Source organism: Danio rerio, chromosome 17 (assembly GCF_052040795.2).
Source record: "Danio rerio strain M-AB ecotype USA chromosome 17, GRCz13ab, whole genome shotgun sequence".
NCBI classification, from domain to species: domain Eukaryota; kingdom Metazoa; phylum Chordata; class Actinopteri; order Cypriniformes; family Danionidae; genus Danio; species Danio rerio.
Genome location: NC_141037.1, coordinates 24,369,365 through 24,387,645, shown reverse-complemented (window position 1 = coordinate 24,387,645; position 18,281 = coordinate 24,369,365). Strand labels below are relative to the sequence as shown.

The window sequence follows — 18,281 nt, the reverse complement described above, 5'->3', positions numbered from 1 at the left end:
TCTGAACTATTTCATTTATTTTAAATTACCTCACGTCAACAACTTTATTTCATTTCATCAAAATGAAATAAAAAAATTCATTCATTAATTTTCCTTCGGCACAGTCCCTTTATTTATCAGGGGCCATCACAGTGGAATGAACTGACAACTTATTTAGCACGTATTACACAGCGGATGCCCTTCCAGCTGCAACCCAGTACTGGGAAACATCCATACACACTCATTTACACACATACGGACTATTTAGTTCATTCAATCCACCTGCATCTTTGGACTGTGGGGGGAAACTGGAGCACTCGTAGGAAAACCACGCAAAAACCGGGAGAAACTCCACACAGAAATGCCAACTGACCCACCCGGGACTCGAAACAGCGAACTTCTTGCTGTGAGGCGACAGTGCTACTCACTGTGTCGCCCCCCAAAAAATAAATAACTAATACAATAGTAAAAACATACATAGGGAAAATAACTGACTCCGTTCTGTTGAATTAGAGGATAATGATGTACACCGAATTATTCTCTTGTAACAGATATCGCAAATGCTGTACTTACCTCTGAAGGTTCTGAAACCATGGGTACATCTAGACTCTGTTGGCAAAGTCACATACCAAATAGTAGGCGAAAATGCTATAAATACAATTATTTCTTAATTCAAAATGTAGGCAAAAAAAAACGTAACCAGGATGGCAACATTGAATGAAGTGACATCCAGATTACATTAATACACAGAATACACAATTTAGTGGTTGCAAAGTAATTAAGTCAAAATAAGACCGACTAAGCTGTTTATGCCCTGAACCAGGAATTAAACAGTTCTACATGACTTCAACACCTCAAAATAGCGCCTAAATTAATCCGTGGCAGTCAGATGGTTTAAATCACAAGTCGTAGTTTTCAAAAATTCAGTTGCAGGTACAATTGTTCAGTTCTGGAGTTCAATTGGCAGTTGTAATTGTACTTAAGTAGTAGTTCTAGGATGTACATCCTATGTTTGTTTGTTTTATAAGTTAACAACATATGTCAACAACGATAAGGCAAGAAATTACTGCCGTGGTCACATGGTTAAAACAGGAAGTTGTTCACAACTACCTACACGACAGGTAGCCTACCTCCCTGAAATTACCTTTCAATTTGAACTAGTTAAAATCTGATAATAACAGTACATGGCAAGTACACGTCATGCTTTTGGTGGTAACAGCTAGGTTATTAAGAACTATATAAGCAATCCCAAGATCAACATCATCAAAAATATGTTTGTTTCTGTTGTCCTGACATAGGCTATTAATTAATGTTTAAATATCTCCATTCTGCATACAGGAAATCCAATAATTTAGAAACAATCAGAAGTTTCCTCCGGGTTCTCCAGTTTCCCCCACAATCCAAAGACATATGCTACAGGTGAATTGTATAAGCTAAATTAGGTGTAGTGTTTGTTTGTAAATGCAAGAGTGTATGGGTGTTTCCCAGTGTTGGGTTGTGGCTGAAAGGCCATCTGCTGTGTAAAACATATGCTGTATAAGTTGGCAGTTCATTCCGCTGTGGCGACCACTGATTAATAAAGGCAATAAGCTGAAAAGAAAATGAATGAATAATGTTTTCCAAGTTACATTCTGCTGTGTGATACAAGGCATGAAAGCATCGTCCGTCTCACTCAGTTGCACAAGGAATATTTTCCATCATTAGCTAATTGCAATCACTATCAAATCAATTTCCTGTTGCATCACATACTGGTTACCACTGCTGGCCAGAACCATAGACTGCATAAAAAAGCTGAGCAAATACAGCACAAACAGTCCAACACATGCCAAAAGCATCTTATAAAAACAATGTGAATTTAAAGGAAACGCACAAAATTAATTACCAATAAGTTCCTTTTATCCATTTTCTGGATTTTGATTTTTGTCTAATCAGGTAATTACACTACATGGAGAGAAATCTTCTATGTTTTACTGAATCAGAAAATCTTGGATGACAAGGGATCAGTGAATTATTAGGATTTTTTGTGAATTAATCCTTTAATTACACATATGATTCATTAAATTAGTAAAAATTGATTAAACTTACCAGATTAACGCTGGGCTCATTCATAGGTTCAGAAAAAAATCACCCATAATGATTAAATTTAAAAACATTTTGAAGCATAACGAACCCTCATTTACTGAAATCAAATGGCTTTGATTGACTGGTGACTCTGAACTACTTGTCCAAAACACATGATTTGCAAAGGTTTCAAAGCTTCACAAAGCAGTGTCTTGAAAGGATCCATAGGCCTATCAGCTGTGCAATGAGTCATAACGACCACTTGAAATCACAGTTAGGTTTATCCATTGGTTTCTCCTTGAAAAACAACTGATGTGACTCATTAGTCACCTGACTTCCCGCACAAGATTGAGCCTCTAGATAAACAGGTAAATGAAAACGGAACACATCAGACAAGGACACACTTTTCATGGAGCCGTTTGTGGGAAATCAACAATTCAATCCATTGTATGTGTTGTTTTGAATGGGGATGATGTTATTCTGCGATGTGTCATACTCTGCAAATGGTTTTGAAGAATTAGTTTCAGTCGAAATTTAACAGCAGAGAAGGTCAGATATATAAAGACAAACAACACAGAAGAGATAAATATGTATAAACTAACCTCTCTGATTTATTTAAAGAGTTTTAATACATTATTTTGGGATATTTAGAAGGTATTTATTCATGTACAAATTACAAATACATAGTTTATCAACTCTTCAGTTTAAATGTACAAAAAAAAAAGAAAAAAATAAGAGAGAGAGAAATAGAGTGAAAAAACTAAACAAAATTTAAATCCCACGGCTGTTTAATAGCAGCTTTGCAACCTAGCAAGACATTTCCCCAAGTCTATTAAATGCAGAATTTCTGTCTAAAAAAAAAAACCATAAAGGCACTTCATTTTAATATTTTCTTTTTAAAGAAAAAATAAGAATAATTTCTAGAACAAAAGCTGAGGTTAAAGGTCATGCCTGCTCCACAGGGCAGACATCCGCAGTGAACTAATGTCCCAGACACAGAAAAATAGCTGGCGTCTGTCATTAATACAAAGCAGCTCATATAAAAAGCTTATTTTAAAGACTTGACATTTTGTGCCGTGTATGTTTCCTATGAATGCATTGCAAGTGTGTGTTTGGTGTAAAAAGTGAACAGAAAAGCACAAGAAAGAAAAATCAGATAATTAATTATTCGGAAACAGAATAAAAGGAAGTAAAGAACTTGAAAATAAAAAAAATAAAAGCACAAGGGAGAGTGTTTGGCTTTTGCAATATAAAATATCCACACGCTTGGTGTCTTTGACTGGGTAAAATAAAGCAGTCCCCCAGTTTAAGGTCATAGGGTTTGTCAGTTTGCTGAAATATCACCTCTGCTATGTTCACACCTTTTCTACTTCCTAATACAGTAAAAAATAATATACTTACATAGAGCGATAAAACAAATATTTTATACAGTTCTCTCATAGACACCATAAGATGGCACATTAAACTCTCTTCATCTCAAGTAGGATTTTTGTAGGGTTGTTTTAGGGTGTTTGTTTTTATACAGTGCAGAATATATGGGCCTCGATTAAATAAGAGTGTTTTTAGCATCTTGCGCCCTCTGCTGGTCACTCTGTGCCCGTACTGGTGGCATTTTGTCTGTGGGGCACGCAGTAGTTGTGCTGGGCAGAGAGGATGAATCCTGGAAGGCACACACACTTATAAGAGCCTTGTGTGTTGATGCAGTTGCCGTTCTTGCAAAGAGACATCTTTGCGTTCAGCTCGGAGCATTCGTTGATATCTAGAACACGAAACACAAAATGAATAGTTCTGCTACACATCAGATAAAACTTAATGTCACTATTCAACTTATTATTTATGAATTATGGTTGTAAATAAATAGGGGGAAAAGAAATGTTTGAATTATTATTTTTTTTTCGTTTTTAAATATTTCCCAAATGATGTTTAACAGAGCAAGAAAATTTTCACAGTATGTCTGATAATATTTTTTTCTTCTGGAGAAAGTCTTATTTGTTTTATTTCGGCTAGAATAAAAGCAGTTTTTAATTTTTTAAATGCCATTTAAAGGTCAAATTATTAGCTTAATATTATTAAGCTTAGAATTATTATTATTAATATTATTATTATTATTATTATTATTAACAAACTTCAACTTTGTTGGTTGTTAATATGCGCCCTCTATTAACAAAAATTACACATCATGCCTTTAATTCTGTAAATTAAGCAATTTAGCCGATATAGTTAAATGAAGGATTACAAAATTGCCTCATTGTCTAATGACTAATTATTTTTGCTTCATTTTCACACTAATGATTTGACATTCCTCTTGTGTAGTTCTTTTGTGCAAAGAAATAAGGCCCCTGACACTTCTATCCCATGTAGTTTCGTTATTGTCAGCATTAGGCCTGTGCACCATTCAGTGGAATTCATTCAAAAAAAATTCTGCACCCATCAAAATGACTTGTAAGTTTCAACAAAGGGTACACTCGTTTTTTGCAATCCAACATTTTATTACTGAAAAATGTTGTCATCTTTACTTGCTAATTAATCAAGCAAACTTACAGGAACATTATATCTCCAAAAAGTCCTAATACGTCTACTTGGTAAATAGTAATTACATCATTTAATGAATTTAAGAATTTTAGAGAGGATGTGCTCATGATGAGGACTGTATACTGTATATGTGCAAGAGCCATTAATGCAATTTGCTAATCTTTCTCAGTTCACAATTCTGATAGCAACTTGTGCCTGGGTGTGTATCACCTGCTTAGTCATGCCTCATTTCAGGAGATTAGTCATGATATTTACTTCCACTTTTCCATGAGAAGGTGAGAAAATCACACTCATTTACTAGTTATGAGTATTTTGAAGTTACATGACAGACACAATTTTGAATTAATGCCCCAATATTATTCACAAATACTGTTGGATCAAATAAAAATGTTTCAGTCTGCCTGCAGCTTTTCTCATTCCAATATCGAGAAAGATTAAACTCGCTACAATTTGGCAATTACTGCATTTCATAATGCCTTTAAAGGAGTGAAAGTATTATAGTTAATATATAATTCTGTAATATTTGCATTGTATTATTGAAGATAGCGCCCATTGAAAATGTAATTGTGATGATTTCTTGACATTTGAATCCATTCTGTAAGTTTCCTCAAAAATACCCTCCTTCATGGGTTCTTTTCATTTACACTTGTGCCACTGATGTGTTGTACAAATGCAATATCAAACTTGTATCACACTTGTAACAGACACTAAAATACCACCTAATTATTATATGGCTTTTGCTAAAAAAATACAAAAATAAAATAAACTGTTTGTGTCAGAATGAACTGATAAGTAAACCTGAGCTAATTCCATCCACATTCTGAAAAATCATCATTCATCATCTCAGATCGTGTGAGACTTGTGCCCTTGCTCACCCACGCAGGCCATGCGGGACATGTCGAGTGTGTATCCATCGAAGCAGTCACAGGTGTATCCCTCCTGTACCCGCACACACCGACCGTTCTCGCATCCGTTCAGCACACCGCACTCCTCTGCTCGCAGTCCTTCAAATGCATCATATGGATCTGAGACAGAGGGGTTTAAAGCAAGTAAATTTTGGAAACTTGCATTTTTGGATAGACAGCTTCTTTAAGGTGTATATCTGTACTCACTTCTTGGTTCATCGTAATCTTCAATGTATGGAAGCATGCCGTCAGGATTCAGAGGTTGAGGGTTATAATCAGGGCTGACCCCAATTGGGCCAGCGACCAGAGCATCCCGACCATACGGTCGACGGATATTACACATTTGGGCATAGGAGTCTGAATGAGAGTGAAATAGGAATGGATAGTTTTTCTTAGTGTTTGTAGGTACTTTGTGTTTCAGCAAATGTACAAGAATATAAGTACACTGTAGCCAGGAATAATGCATCATGTAAGCAATAAATGAAAAACAATATATTTTACTAATACTGGATACTAAACCTAAACATATTGTTCGGATGTTGTATTTGAAGACATTTGTACATTTTTTTATATTCTTAAACAGTTTCTATGTGCAAACTAGTTTTTAAAACATCTGAACATTGTCTAGGTGTGGTATAAGTACAAAATAAGAAAGATAATAAATGTGTATAAAATATGTGAATTATTTACATGTAATATGTGGAAACATTATTTTTTTTAAATTATTATTTTCTAATTAATCAACAATCTATCATCAATTATTCCTTAAAGAATAAGTTTTTTTTTGTGAATTGTGGGGACATTTTTAGGCTCTTATTGTTTTGTGTTTGTTGTATGCAGTTTTACTTTCTAAAAAAAAAAAAACTCATTTTGTATGTTTTGAGCTTTTTGAAAAGCTGTGTTCAGCAATGTCCTCATATTTCACCATCTCATTGTAATACTAAAACACACATTATGTTTTTTTTTTTTTTTTTTTTCAGATTTGACTTTTTAAGTGAACGGTAAACAGATTTGTCTCATGAATAGATAATTAAATCACTGAGTCGCTCTATTAATAAAATACCAAAAATAAATAAATGAATAAATTACTTATGATAAAATGTAAATGAAATAATACAGGAACAAGCAGTGTTACTGTAAGATGCATAGATTTGCTGCACCAGCTTTGTTCCATTCAGCATGTATTCATAAGGAGCTTTGGGTATTTCTTATGTATGTGTATGTTGTTTTGACACTCAATTTGCATTTTATAACAAACCAAGGACCACAATTTCAGCTACAAATTCTACTAAAAAAGATGGATGGCTTCTGGTCGACTAAATTAACAGCAAATGTTTATATTAAGGTGAAATATCCATTTAATTATATTGCATAAACATAAAAAACATAGTTTTTTTTAACTTGAATTATACAACCATTAGTATGGACATCAGTGTCAGCTCTCACATGATTAAAACAACAATTACCATAGAACCATGGCAGAAATTTAATGCAGAATGATTTTGGGAGTATCATAACTAAATACTTAATATATGAAATAAAAAATAATACCTTTTTACTTTGTAATTAATGTTTACAAAGCAAATCCAATTAGATCCACTTATTTGGTAAACAAAGCAAATCTCTCATATAATATATGTAATGAAAGACAGAAAATATTACTTTACGAACTTTATTGTAAATAAATCATATGCATATATTCATAATAGTCAATAATATTACGCTGTTAACCCTTACTGTAGATTATGCAGTAAATAACTGTAAAATAGCCAGTGTTTTGCTGTAATAAAAGGAAACAGTATTTTACTGTAAAAGGAGCAGGATTTGTATGAGATTTTGTAGTGCAAAGAATAAATTACAGTAATTTACTTTATGTACCCATTACAGATAGTTACTGTGATAATAAATGGTAAATTACTGCTTAACCATTATTACCCCATGTACTCTGATGCTTTATGTTGCTATATATATATATATATATATATATATATATATATATATATATATATATATATATATATATATATATATACATATATATATATATATATATATATATATATATATATATATATATAATGTTCAGTTTTGGTATGTGTATGGTCAGTATTGAGGAGAAAGTGAGACAATGCATTAATGATAAGCTAAATTTCTCTGCAGCCATCTCTGTTTTTTTTTTGGTTCCTTTTATGTTTTTAACATTGAGTATCAGGAGTCAACCAATGTCAATGTCACAGCTAATTAAAAGGTAAAGATATCGACGAGATAGTATAATAGTATAATAGTATAATCTTTATAGTATAAAGGCTTTCCTAAATAAATGTATTAATCAGGTCATTTAATTTATTTATTTATTTATTTATTTTTATTACTACAGGTTTGGAACAACATGAGGATCAGATTATTTATTATTATTTTTTATTTATTTATTTTTGCTTTGGATGAAGTTTTTATATTTTTTATTGTTTTTATTCAATGATATGTGCATGATTGTGATAAATGTAGGCAGTTCCTTTGAAAATATGCTATGTACCAGGGATTTCAAACTCCTGGAGGGCCGCAGCCCAGCAGAATTTAGTTCCAGCCCTGCTTCAACACACTACCTTTAGATTTAGTTTGATCAGGTGTGTTTAATTAGTATAACTGCACTGCTACTCTGTAGATTCTGCAGTAAATAACTGTAAAAAAAACAAAAAAAACAATGATTTAGGCATCACCACACACTCCCACAGGCTGTCCGTCTTATTCTAAACACAAAGGTGTTAGAAAGAGTTTTCAGAAAATGCTGGCCCTTTAAGGGAGCCAGGTGTTTGATTTGTTTACTGCTGAGTGTGCTCTATTCTCTGTCCATCAATTCAGATTTTGAGTCTGATATGTTTTAGGCTTTAAATAAGAATCTACAATGAGTAAGTAAAATGTGTTCAAATGTTTTTGAGGGTTTATAAAATAAGGCTGTGTTTTAAGTTATATTGTTGTTATCTTGAACTGTGTATTTGAAAGCTACATTGTTAGCTAGTTAGCCTCTCCTCATATAACTTTTTACATTACTTTTGTTTAAGTATATGTATTTATTGGATATTGCACACTGCCATAATGTACAGATGCTAACAGTTGTATGTATCTTTCTGGCAACTAAGCCAAAATTAAATTCCATCATCTCAGTAAGGTAACATGTGCACATCATCACAGGAAATCACAAAAACATGATACACATAGCCATCCACACGCAAAAGCTGCCCTGTCCGGTCCCAGGTTGTGAGTTTGTTGCTAAGTATTTATCAAAGCAGTGTTTCCACCTATGAATTTATATTTGAAACAATAAAAAAGTTTGTTGTCATGCGATAACTATAACAATAAAAGATTGGATCCTTTGGTTTTTCGGTGTTGCAAACTTCATTTTTGTTTTCTATAATTATTTTAAACTTTTTTATTGAGATTTGACACAGTTTTTAATTATTTAAAACTTTAAAATAATTATTTTGTGTTTTTTGCTGTTCAGTTTTTTTTTTTTTTGCATGGTCAGCATTGAGGAGAGAGTAACACATTTCACTGCAGCACTTTGTGTGTGTGTGTTTATTGGATATGTGATTGTGATAAATGTTAGCAGTTGCTTTAAAAGTATGCTATATACCAGGGGTGCTCAATCCTGTTCCTGGAGATCTACCTTCCTGCAGATTTCAGTTGCTATCCATATCAAACACACCTAAACCAATTAATTAGGACCTGAACACCACGTGATAATTACAGGCAGGTGTGTTTGATATGGGTAGCAACTGAAATCTGCAGGAAGGTAGATCTCCAGGAACAGGATTGAGCACCCCTGCTATATACCATGGGGGTCAAACTCCAAGTTCCACGTACCCACCCTGCTTCAACATTACCTGTAGATTTCTAACAAGCCTTACTTAGTTTGATCAGGTGTGTTTAATTAGAGTTACAGCTTAAAGTCCCGGGCACACTGCACTTTTCTTCCTATAGACTTCTATTCATACGCATATGAATGGTGCAGACCTGGAATGGTAGCTCATGCAACAAATTTCATAATTCGCAGCATTGGAAAGTTCAAGCTTGGAGAACGCTGAACGCGAAATCACATCATGTGATTGCTTGAGACCAATCAAAGATCAAAACATGGCCTCTCTGGCTTGCTTTTTCAATCTCTAATCATTTTGTTTAATTCAACTTCTTGCTTTGTTTAATTACACTTCGCAGTGCAGTATGACAGAATCTTGCATGCTCAAACGCTAGTGTGACCGCAGCTATACTGTGCAGACCTGTAATATGCAAGACAATATTTATATCTGCTGATTTCTTAATTTTGTTATACATTTTCTGTTATTTATTTGTTTGGTGCCAAAACAATAAAATAAATTTGTCTGAAAAAAATTTATGCCTTCTATTTTTAAATAACAGCTAAGAATACTGATTCATTTTAGTAACACTACAATAACTATATATGACATACTATTAATGTGTATGCAGTATAATGCTGTGATTTGTAACGCTACAATACAGTAATTAACTGTACACAGTTTCCAGTTAGTCACCACTGCTGCTCTTACAGTAATTAACTGGCAACACTGTTGCCAGCTACTCACTGTATCGGTTCAGTTACAGTAAATAACTGGCAACACTGTTATGTACTGTGCAAATTATGTCCTGTAAGTAATCTAAAACTAAATAAATATAAATTTAAACACATTTATACAAGTAAATAAATAGATTCAATAATGGGGTTAAAATCTGCGGAAATATGTACATTTCTGCACATGCAGATTCCCTGTGAGCCTACATATTATCATAGATTACCATCATAGATCTCAAATTAGATTCCTGCAGGGCCGCAGCTATGAACAGTTTTGTTCCAAGCCTAATCAAGCATAGCTGATCCAACTAATCAAGGTGTTGAAGACTACTAGAGACTATTAAGCAGGTGTGAGTTGGAGCTGTTTGGATCTAAACTGCTCAGAGCTGCGGCCCTCCAGGAATTGAGTTTGAGACCACTGCCATAGATGATAAATATCGCATACTTTCAGATCGAAGGAAATAAAAAATCTACCTAAATATTTTTCAAAATACCAAACAGGTTAACTTTGCTAAAGATGTGCATATATGCAGCTCCAGTGTAATATTTATACCTGTATTTTTCCCAGGGCAGAGAGCACAATCGTTGCCCCAGGCCTCTCCATACAAACAGCAGCACTCTGTGAATGAGGTGTGTATGTTGGTGATAGGATTTGCGCAGGAGAAGTTTTCAGTTACTCTCTCCCAGCAAACCCCTGAGTATAAGTCAGCTTCACTTTGCCCTGTAAAACACAAACATGCTTGATATGATCTCTGTTAAGCAAACGTCAGCTACTTCATACTGAAAAAATGCTTGTTATGTAAGATGGTTGGAAAAAAAATCTGTAAAAACATGGATTTCCTCCATCCCAAAAAGACAAACAACAACAACAACAACAACAACAACAACAACAACAACAACAACAGCAACAACAACAACACAATGCTTCATATAATTCAAAATATGGGCAAAACAACAAAAATGGAAATTTCTTCCACATATTTTAAAATTAGTTTCACATAATTTTGACCTTGCTGTCAACTAATGATAGTACTGTAACTGTAGTATTAATGAACCAAAGCTTCTAATGTATTCCTCATATTATATTCAGTTATAAATTCAAATTCTATTTGTCACATACACAGTCAAACACGATATGATATGCAGTAAAATGCTTACACAACCAGTCGTGACCTTAAAAAATAGCAATAATAACAAAAGTAATAATAATAATAATAATAATAACAACAACAACAAGAATCTAAATTCTGATGAAAATAAGCTATGCAATAGAAAATAAAAGCAAATATTTAACATTTAAAGACTTTTGATAAAGAGTATGTGGCTGTAGAAAAATAGTACAGTCTGAAAGAAATAGCTTGTTCTAAGCATCCTCTAGATGGCAGTATGACATTGTTAGGAATTTCACTTTGTACAATTGAGAGTTTTAGAGGACACACTATAGGTTTGAGAGAGTTTAGATTTTAAAGGATTAAGAGCTCCTCAAGGAACCCCAACAAATACAGATTTTAGGTGTCTCACTAATCTGACACACTCAATTCAGGTCATGGAGACTTTCCTAATAAGCTAATTAGCCCGATAAGATGATAGATATGGGGAACATCCAAAATGTGAGGTGTTGGAGGTCTCCAGGATTGTGATTTAGAAACAGTCTTTAAGGAGTAGAATTTACATGCAGGATTATCATCTGCATAATATTTGACGTAAGACTTTACCTGCTACGTCGGGTAATATGCAGTGTGTGTTGTCCATTGCCAGAACCATAGGAGGGGTGCAGAAACACTGATATGAGCCATATGTGTTCATGCATTCACCATCTCTACATTTTGCCTCATCTTGGCATTCATCAGTGTCTGTAGAGATCAGAGACAAAGAGAAACAGAAGAAAAATCAATAAGCTAGATCATTGATGGAAAGCTAAGTCAGGCTGGTCTGAGTATACATAGAATACAGTAGATGCAAAAACATTCACCAACATAAAGCAATTTGCCATAAAGACAATGCATTCATTAAATAAATACTAAAGTCCTTTCTGCAGAGTAACTATAGAATTAAGTACAAACTAAAATGATTGCAAACATGTTATAAGTACAGTTTTACTGTCGAAAGGGAAAGGCTTGGTTTAAGGTTAGGTAGCTTGTAATTATGCATAATGTACAAATATTTCAATATTTACTCCAGGTATTATAACTTTATTATGTTTTATAGGGAGCAGTATTTTAGTTACATGATGTTTCAGCAAGTAATTAAAGTGGGTTGCACAATCGCCTCACAGCAAGAAGGTTGCTTGATTGAGCCTCGGCTGGTTAAGTTGGCATTTATGTATGGAGTTTGCATGTTCTGCCCTTGTTTGCGTGGGTTTCCTCTAGGTGCTCTGGTTTCCCCCAGACGCCAAAGACATGCGGTATAGGTGAATTGGGTAAGCTAAAATTGTTCGTAGTGTATGTGTTAATGTGAGTGCATGAGTGTTAATGACGTTAATTGAATAAACTAAATTAGTGTATGTGTGTCAGTAGTGCGTTATAACTGGAAGGGCATCCGCTTTGTAAAACATGTGCTGTTTAAGTTGGCAGTTCATTCCACTGTGGTGACCCTGGATTAATAAAGAGACTAAGAAAGTTAATAAATATTTTGTTTTAAACTTCAGAAAATTTAGCACACTGAAAAAAAATATTCAAAGATGATTCCTTGGATTTACTAAAAAATGTTTGCGTTAAGTGGTTGTAAACAATTTATTTGTGTTGAATTTGAGAAAAAAAAATTAAGTTGAACATTATTAAACTTAATTTGTTTGTTTATATTTAACACAAATAAATAGTTTGCAACAGTTGTGCATGCAAAACTTTTTTCAGTGCATGTTTGTGTTATACTTGTGAAGGCTCAAAGGTTCTCACTTGTAAAGCGAAAGTAAAATTAAAGTGATTTTGAAAGTGGAATTAAAATGACCCACTAGTAAGGACATTTCACAGGTTTTTTACTATTTAAAAAGGCTTGTGATTCAGCCAAAATATTTTTTTTTCTATTGGTTTCTAATGATTGGCATTTGTTGGGGTTGTGGTAGGCCATAGGCAATATCATTAACCTGATTTAAAAACAATGGAAGCCTATGTATTGCTTTCAAATCAAACCTCTTTCTTTCCCTTTCTCTCCCTCTCTTTGTGCATGGTTTACAGTTCAAATGTGTTCAAATATATGTAAGTGGGTGTAGGAAGTCAAATGACTGTGGCTGCACTGAATGTGTGTGTGTGAGGCAGTCAGGGGTGTGTCAGCTTTAAGGCAGTGTGGCTGGGCAAGTCTCCATAGCCGTGGGTCTGTGGTCTCTGTGAGTGAGTGTGTGTATGTGTGTTTAGGCAGGCAGACAGCCTGCGGTGCACCATGGAGCTGTGGCCTGGATCATATCGCCTGTGCCGCCCTGACCGGTCGGAAGATGTAGCCCTTTGACCTCAGCTCAAACATACACAGAACCTGCCATAGGGCTGCATGCATAATGTGGCCGCAAGCCACACGCCGTCAGCTGCAGCGGCTTTAAAACTTACATTTAAATCCAATTTAAATGTGTTGGCGTTACAGTGAGCCAAACTAGGCCAACACTTACAAACACGCACACACACACTTACAAACTAAGCCTGTCATTCTAAACCAACAAAAGAACACAATGACAGTTCAAGGCTAAACATTACAAGCAATAAGCGGCTAAAGCAGGATGTTATAAATAACAAACCCTTCTGTGATTACGTGCTAGCCTTTCTAAGAATATGTGGAATAAAATTAAACACTTAAAACATAGTTTTGTATTTTTGCATCAGCTTGCATCAGACTGATTTAATTTGTGCATCCTTGAGAACAGAGCAGTGATTTAGTTTGTGCATCACAATGAGCAACACTGTGATATTATATGTAATATTCAGTAATTACATTTATGGCAGTTTAACATTGTTTGGGCACCTTGTTTAGACAGGCATAACAGATCATTTCAGCTAATTTAACTCTAATCAGATTTTTCATCATTTAAATATGCAAAAACTCATTTTATATGATTTAAAATACCATCAAATGTGACTTTTGTTAATGTTTTTTTTATATGAATTATTAGATCAAGGATTTTCTATTGCAAAAACCACAACTTACAGTATGTTCTTCTAAACAGGAATTCATTTTCTTTCGGCTTAGTACCTTTATTCATCAGGGGTCGCCTCAGTGGAATGAACCGCTAACTTATCCAGCATACGTTTTACACAGTAGATGCCCTTTCAGCTGCAACCCAACACTGGGAAGCACTCAGCAGGAATTAAAAGTCATAAAATCTTAATGAACATTTTAGTTTAGACTGCGATTTTTGTTTCTTACCGAGACACTGTAGTTTGCTCTCATCGTAGTAGAGTCCAGATTTGCAGTAACACTCGTACCAGCCAGCGGTGTTGAGACAAAAGCCATCTTTACAGATCTCACTTCCAAAGAGCTGGCATTCATCTGCATCTGCTTAACACACACATCAACACTTTTTCATTATTTAATTGTAAACAAATAAACACACACGCACGCACGCACGCACGCACGCACATACACTAGTTAAGAACTAGAAACCCTGGATCACAGTTACAGATCACCACACATACAGTCTCTCCATGCTCTTGTTAGTGTTCTTATTTTGGGATCTGCTACATGTAGAAATTTAATTTGACTGAAGAATGATTGGGAGGAAATGTCCTTTCCATATATAAGCATTCCATTCAAAGGTAGACTGACACACACACACAAACCACATTGCATTCACTCGCACTGCCACTAGCCAAAGAGAAACCACACTCTCGCTGCATTCATAAATTAAATCAGTGCATTAGACGAGCCCTGAGACTGAGGTTTCCCCACACTGGGAACCAGCCTGCTGAGTGTGTGTGTTTCAGCATATGTAGGTCAGATGCTAAGTGATGTCTGCTGCTGCCTACACACATTACAAAGTCAAAAATACATTCATCGGCCACTTTGTTAGGTATACCTTTCTTGTACGGTACCTGGATTGACCCGCTTTTGTCATTAGAAATCTTAAAAGAATAGTTTGCTCAAAAACTGAAAATATTTGGATGAAAAATAGAGTTTTCATAGTATTATTTTCCATTTATTTATTTATTTTTTTACTATGGAAGGCAATGGTAACAGGTTTCCAGCTTTCTTTAAAATATTCTTTTGTGTTCGCCAGAAGAAAGAAACTCACAAATGTTTGGAACAACTTGAGGACAAGTAAATAGGGTAAACTATTCCTTTAAAGTGGTGAAAATATTCTTCTGAGATTTCTGTCAATATTTACATGGCATTACCATGCAGTTGTAAAAGATTGAAATAGCATGTTATCCTGTCTTAGAAGTAGCCATCACACAATTCAAACAAGGCCCAAGGTGTGCCATTAAAATATCCGCACATTATTATACAGATGCTACCATCCAAATGTTCCAGCAAAAAATGTGAGACTCATCAGAAAATGCAATCCAATATTCAGATGTCTAATTCAGCTGACAGGAGAGACATTGATGGTTTTCTTCGTCTGCTAAAGCTCATTCTCGTTCTACCATCCAACGGGTTGTGTATTCAGACCTGCTTTTTCAAAGAAATTTGAATTATTGGCACATTTCTATCAGCTGAATAGTTCTACTGTCACTTTTGGTATCAACAGGGCATTTTTGCCCAGACAAAATATGGAGTAAATAGGGTAAAAGTATAAAGCACATCAACAATCAAAGTTAAAGCCTTAAGAGAGAGTTCTCCAAAACAGATAGCATCATTTACTGAACCTATACTCTTAACCATATTTGTGTACCTTTGACATTTAAATCCTTTTAAATGACATAAACACTAATAATACCTTTGGTGTTTTCTGCTAAGCTGGAGGTAGTACTCATAGGATCTCCAGAAATCAGGTAACCCCGGCCTGCTGGACACATCTGTGAGAACTGATCTGTAAAGAAAAGTGTCAGTAGTTAATGCAGAAAATGTTTTTTTAATAATTTTTTTATTATGTTGACTACTATTTGTAAGGGCAAGATAGACTTTTATTAAATGTGAGAAAGCTTATTCAACACATTTCTAAACATAATAGTTTGAATAGCTCATTTCTAATAACTGATTTATTTGATCTTTGCCATGATGACAGTAAATAATATTTGACTAGATATTTTTTAAGACATTTCTTAAAAGTGACATTTAAAGGCTTAACTAGGTTAATTAGGTGAACTAGGTAAGTCAGGGTAACAAGGCAAGATTTTGTATGATGATGGTTTGTTCTGTCGACTATCGAAAAAAATATAGCTTAAAGGGGCTAATAATTTTGACATGAAAAGGATTTTTAAAAAATAAAAACTGCTTTTATTCTAGCCGAAATAAAACAAAGAAGTCTTTCTTCAGAAAAAGAAATATGTTCAGAGATACTGTGAAAAATTTTTTGCTCTGTTAAACATCATTTGGGAAATATTTAAAAAGAAAAAAAACATTCAAAGGGGGGCTAACAATTCTGACTTCAACTTCTGTCTAAGTTTAAGCAATAACCAGAGACAGATGCATAATGCACGACACGCATGCACATCATGCTCTCTTGGGTATAAAGGTGAAAAATGTTGGCTTATGATTTTGTGACATTTGTATATTAGAGTAAGTCTTTAAAATATCTCTGTGTCTTTTATTACTTTTCCATACTTTTAATTTCCTAAATAAAATGTTAATTTCTTTCTTTCTGGCTTATCAATTCAAGTTAACATAATAATCTACATCAAATGAACCAGCTCAGTGGATAAAATTCAAATAATTATAATAGGGTAAGGATTTTTCACTATATTCAAGTTTAATGATCCATGATTTCTAAATATCTGTGCAAAAGTGTTTTTGCGTTTGAAATATTCTTTTACAATATGCTAATTAAAATTATGCTGTCTTTCCACATTAAAAGAAATAGTTCATCCAATTAGAATCAGATCAACTGATTTACTCCAAGGAATCAACTCAAAATATTTTTCATTTCATTTGTTCATAATTACTAACCAAGTGAACAATGTGAATAAATATAGGTGCATAAGTGTTCTTACAGTTCCTACTTTGAGTTTATTTACTTTAATTTGGTCTTTTTCAAGTTCTCCTTATTACATTATTTCAAAAGGTATTTAAGAGGTAAAAACTAAAAAGTATGTTCTACTATCAACTTATACATATAATTTATAACTAATACTAACTTATTCGCTGAAAAGAATCATGTCAAAATAATGGTTTGTTGACCTCAGGTTCAACTCAGAGAGCGTCTTATCTACACAAGTGTTCCTACAGTTGTCTGTGCTCTACTTCATTAGACTGTCATGTTGTGATTTGTGTAGCTCAGTACCTGTTCCCGGTATGGGGCAGGGATGGACCTCACAGTTGTCTCCCCATCCTGCTCCCAGTGTACAGCAGCACTCCTCTTTAGTCATGCTGCTGGCCAGAACCTTATCACAAAGGTTTTCATCATTCAGGTTGAAGTAACACTCTTTCCTCTCAACTGTTGTGACTACGGGAAACAAGACAACAAATCGAGCGACACAATTTTTTTTTTTTTTCAATTTAAAATATTCATACATACATTTTCAATTATGTTTTGTGTGACAAAACAATCTAAAAACATAAGACAGAATTAACATAAACAATTTAGAAAGAAAATAAATATATATTTCACTGCAATGATGAAATGAAGAATACCCAAAGAACCAAGGTCAAGAACACAGTAGAAACTGTGCACGTCACCAGAGAGCAGTTTTACAGTTCAGCCTTGGATTTTCAGACACAGAGTGCTCCTTTTTTATGATTTCCAGATAATTCATATTCCAAACTATTGCAATTCTAGCTTTACAGTGTCCTACTGTCGTCCTTACATGTAAAAAGCAAGATTTACACCTGTGGTAAGAGATACCAGGGCACTTCTAGTAAAAATAACAAAAAAATAATATTTGAACTCAGGAGACATTGTGGTTTTATGGGGAAGAAGGATTAGGAGGGTGGATTTGAACAAAAGTCCTTAACCAAAACAGCTGGCTAAGATCTAAGGAGACGCTTCCTGTTACTTGATCTTCCAAGCACAGCTGGTATGTAGCCACTCACACAATATATATTCCAAACTGCATTGTGCTTAAATTTATTTTTGGCAGTTTTACCATGTCTTTTTAAATGTAGCACTCGATGGCAAATCCCAGTCCTTAAATTTGACCCTG

At 34.2% G+C, this 18,281-nt stretch overlaps 1 protein-coding gene across 14 annotated transcripts in view; it reads right to left on the bottom strand.

The window, feature by feature from the left end:
- Positions 1-2,627: 2,627 nt before the first annotated feature.
- ltbp1 (latent transforming growth factor beta binding protein 1) overlaps positions 2,628-18,281 on the bottom strand; it is a 161,909-nt gene continuing 146,255 nt past the window's right edge. For 7 of the 14 annotated variants that reach the window (XM_087290441.1, XM_087290429.1, XM_087290431.1 and 4 more), the window contains 8 exons: positions 17,423-17,584; positions 15,920-16,012; positions 14,410-14,541; positions 11,778-11,915; positions 10,616-10,783; positions 5,685-5,834; positions 5,448-5,597; positions 2,628-3,799 (listed from right to left, as the gene is read on the bottom strand). In XM_087290441.1, the coding sequence (XP_087146567.1) occupies positions 3,627-3,799; positions 5,448-5,597; positions 5,685-5,834; positions 10,616-10,783; positions 11,778-11,915; positions 14,410-14,541; positions 15,920-16,012; positions 17,423-17,584 (1,166 nt within the window). In that variant the 3' untranslated portion in view covers positions 2,628-3,626. Of the gene's footprint in view, positions 3,800-5,447; positions 5,598-5,684; positions 5,835-7,950; positions 9,124-9,322; positions 10,784-11,777; positions 11,916-14,409; positions 14,542-15,919; positions 16,013-17,422; positions 17,585-18,281 lie in introns of those variants that run through there. The other 7 variants (XM_087290443.1, XM_087290430.1, XM_087290432.1 and 4 more) reach the window with 2 other exon arrangements.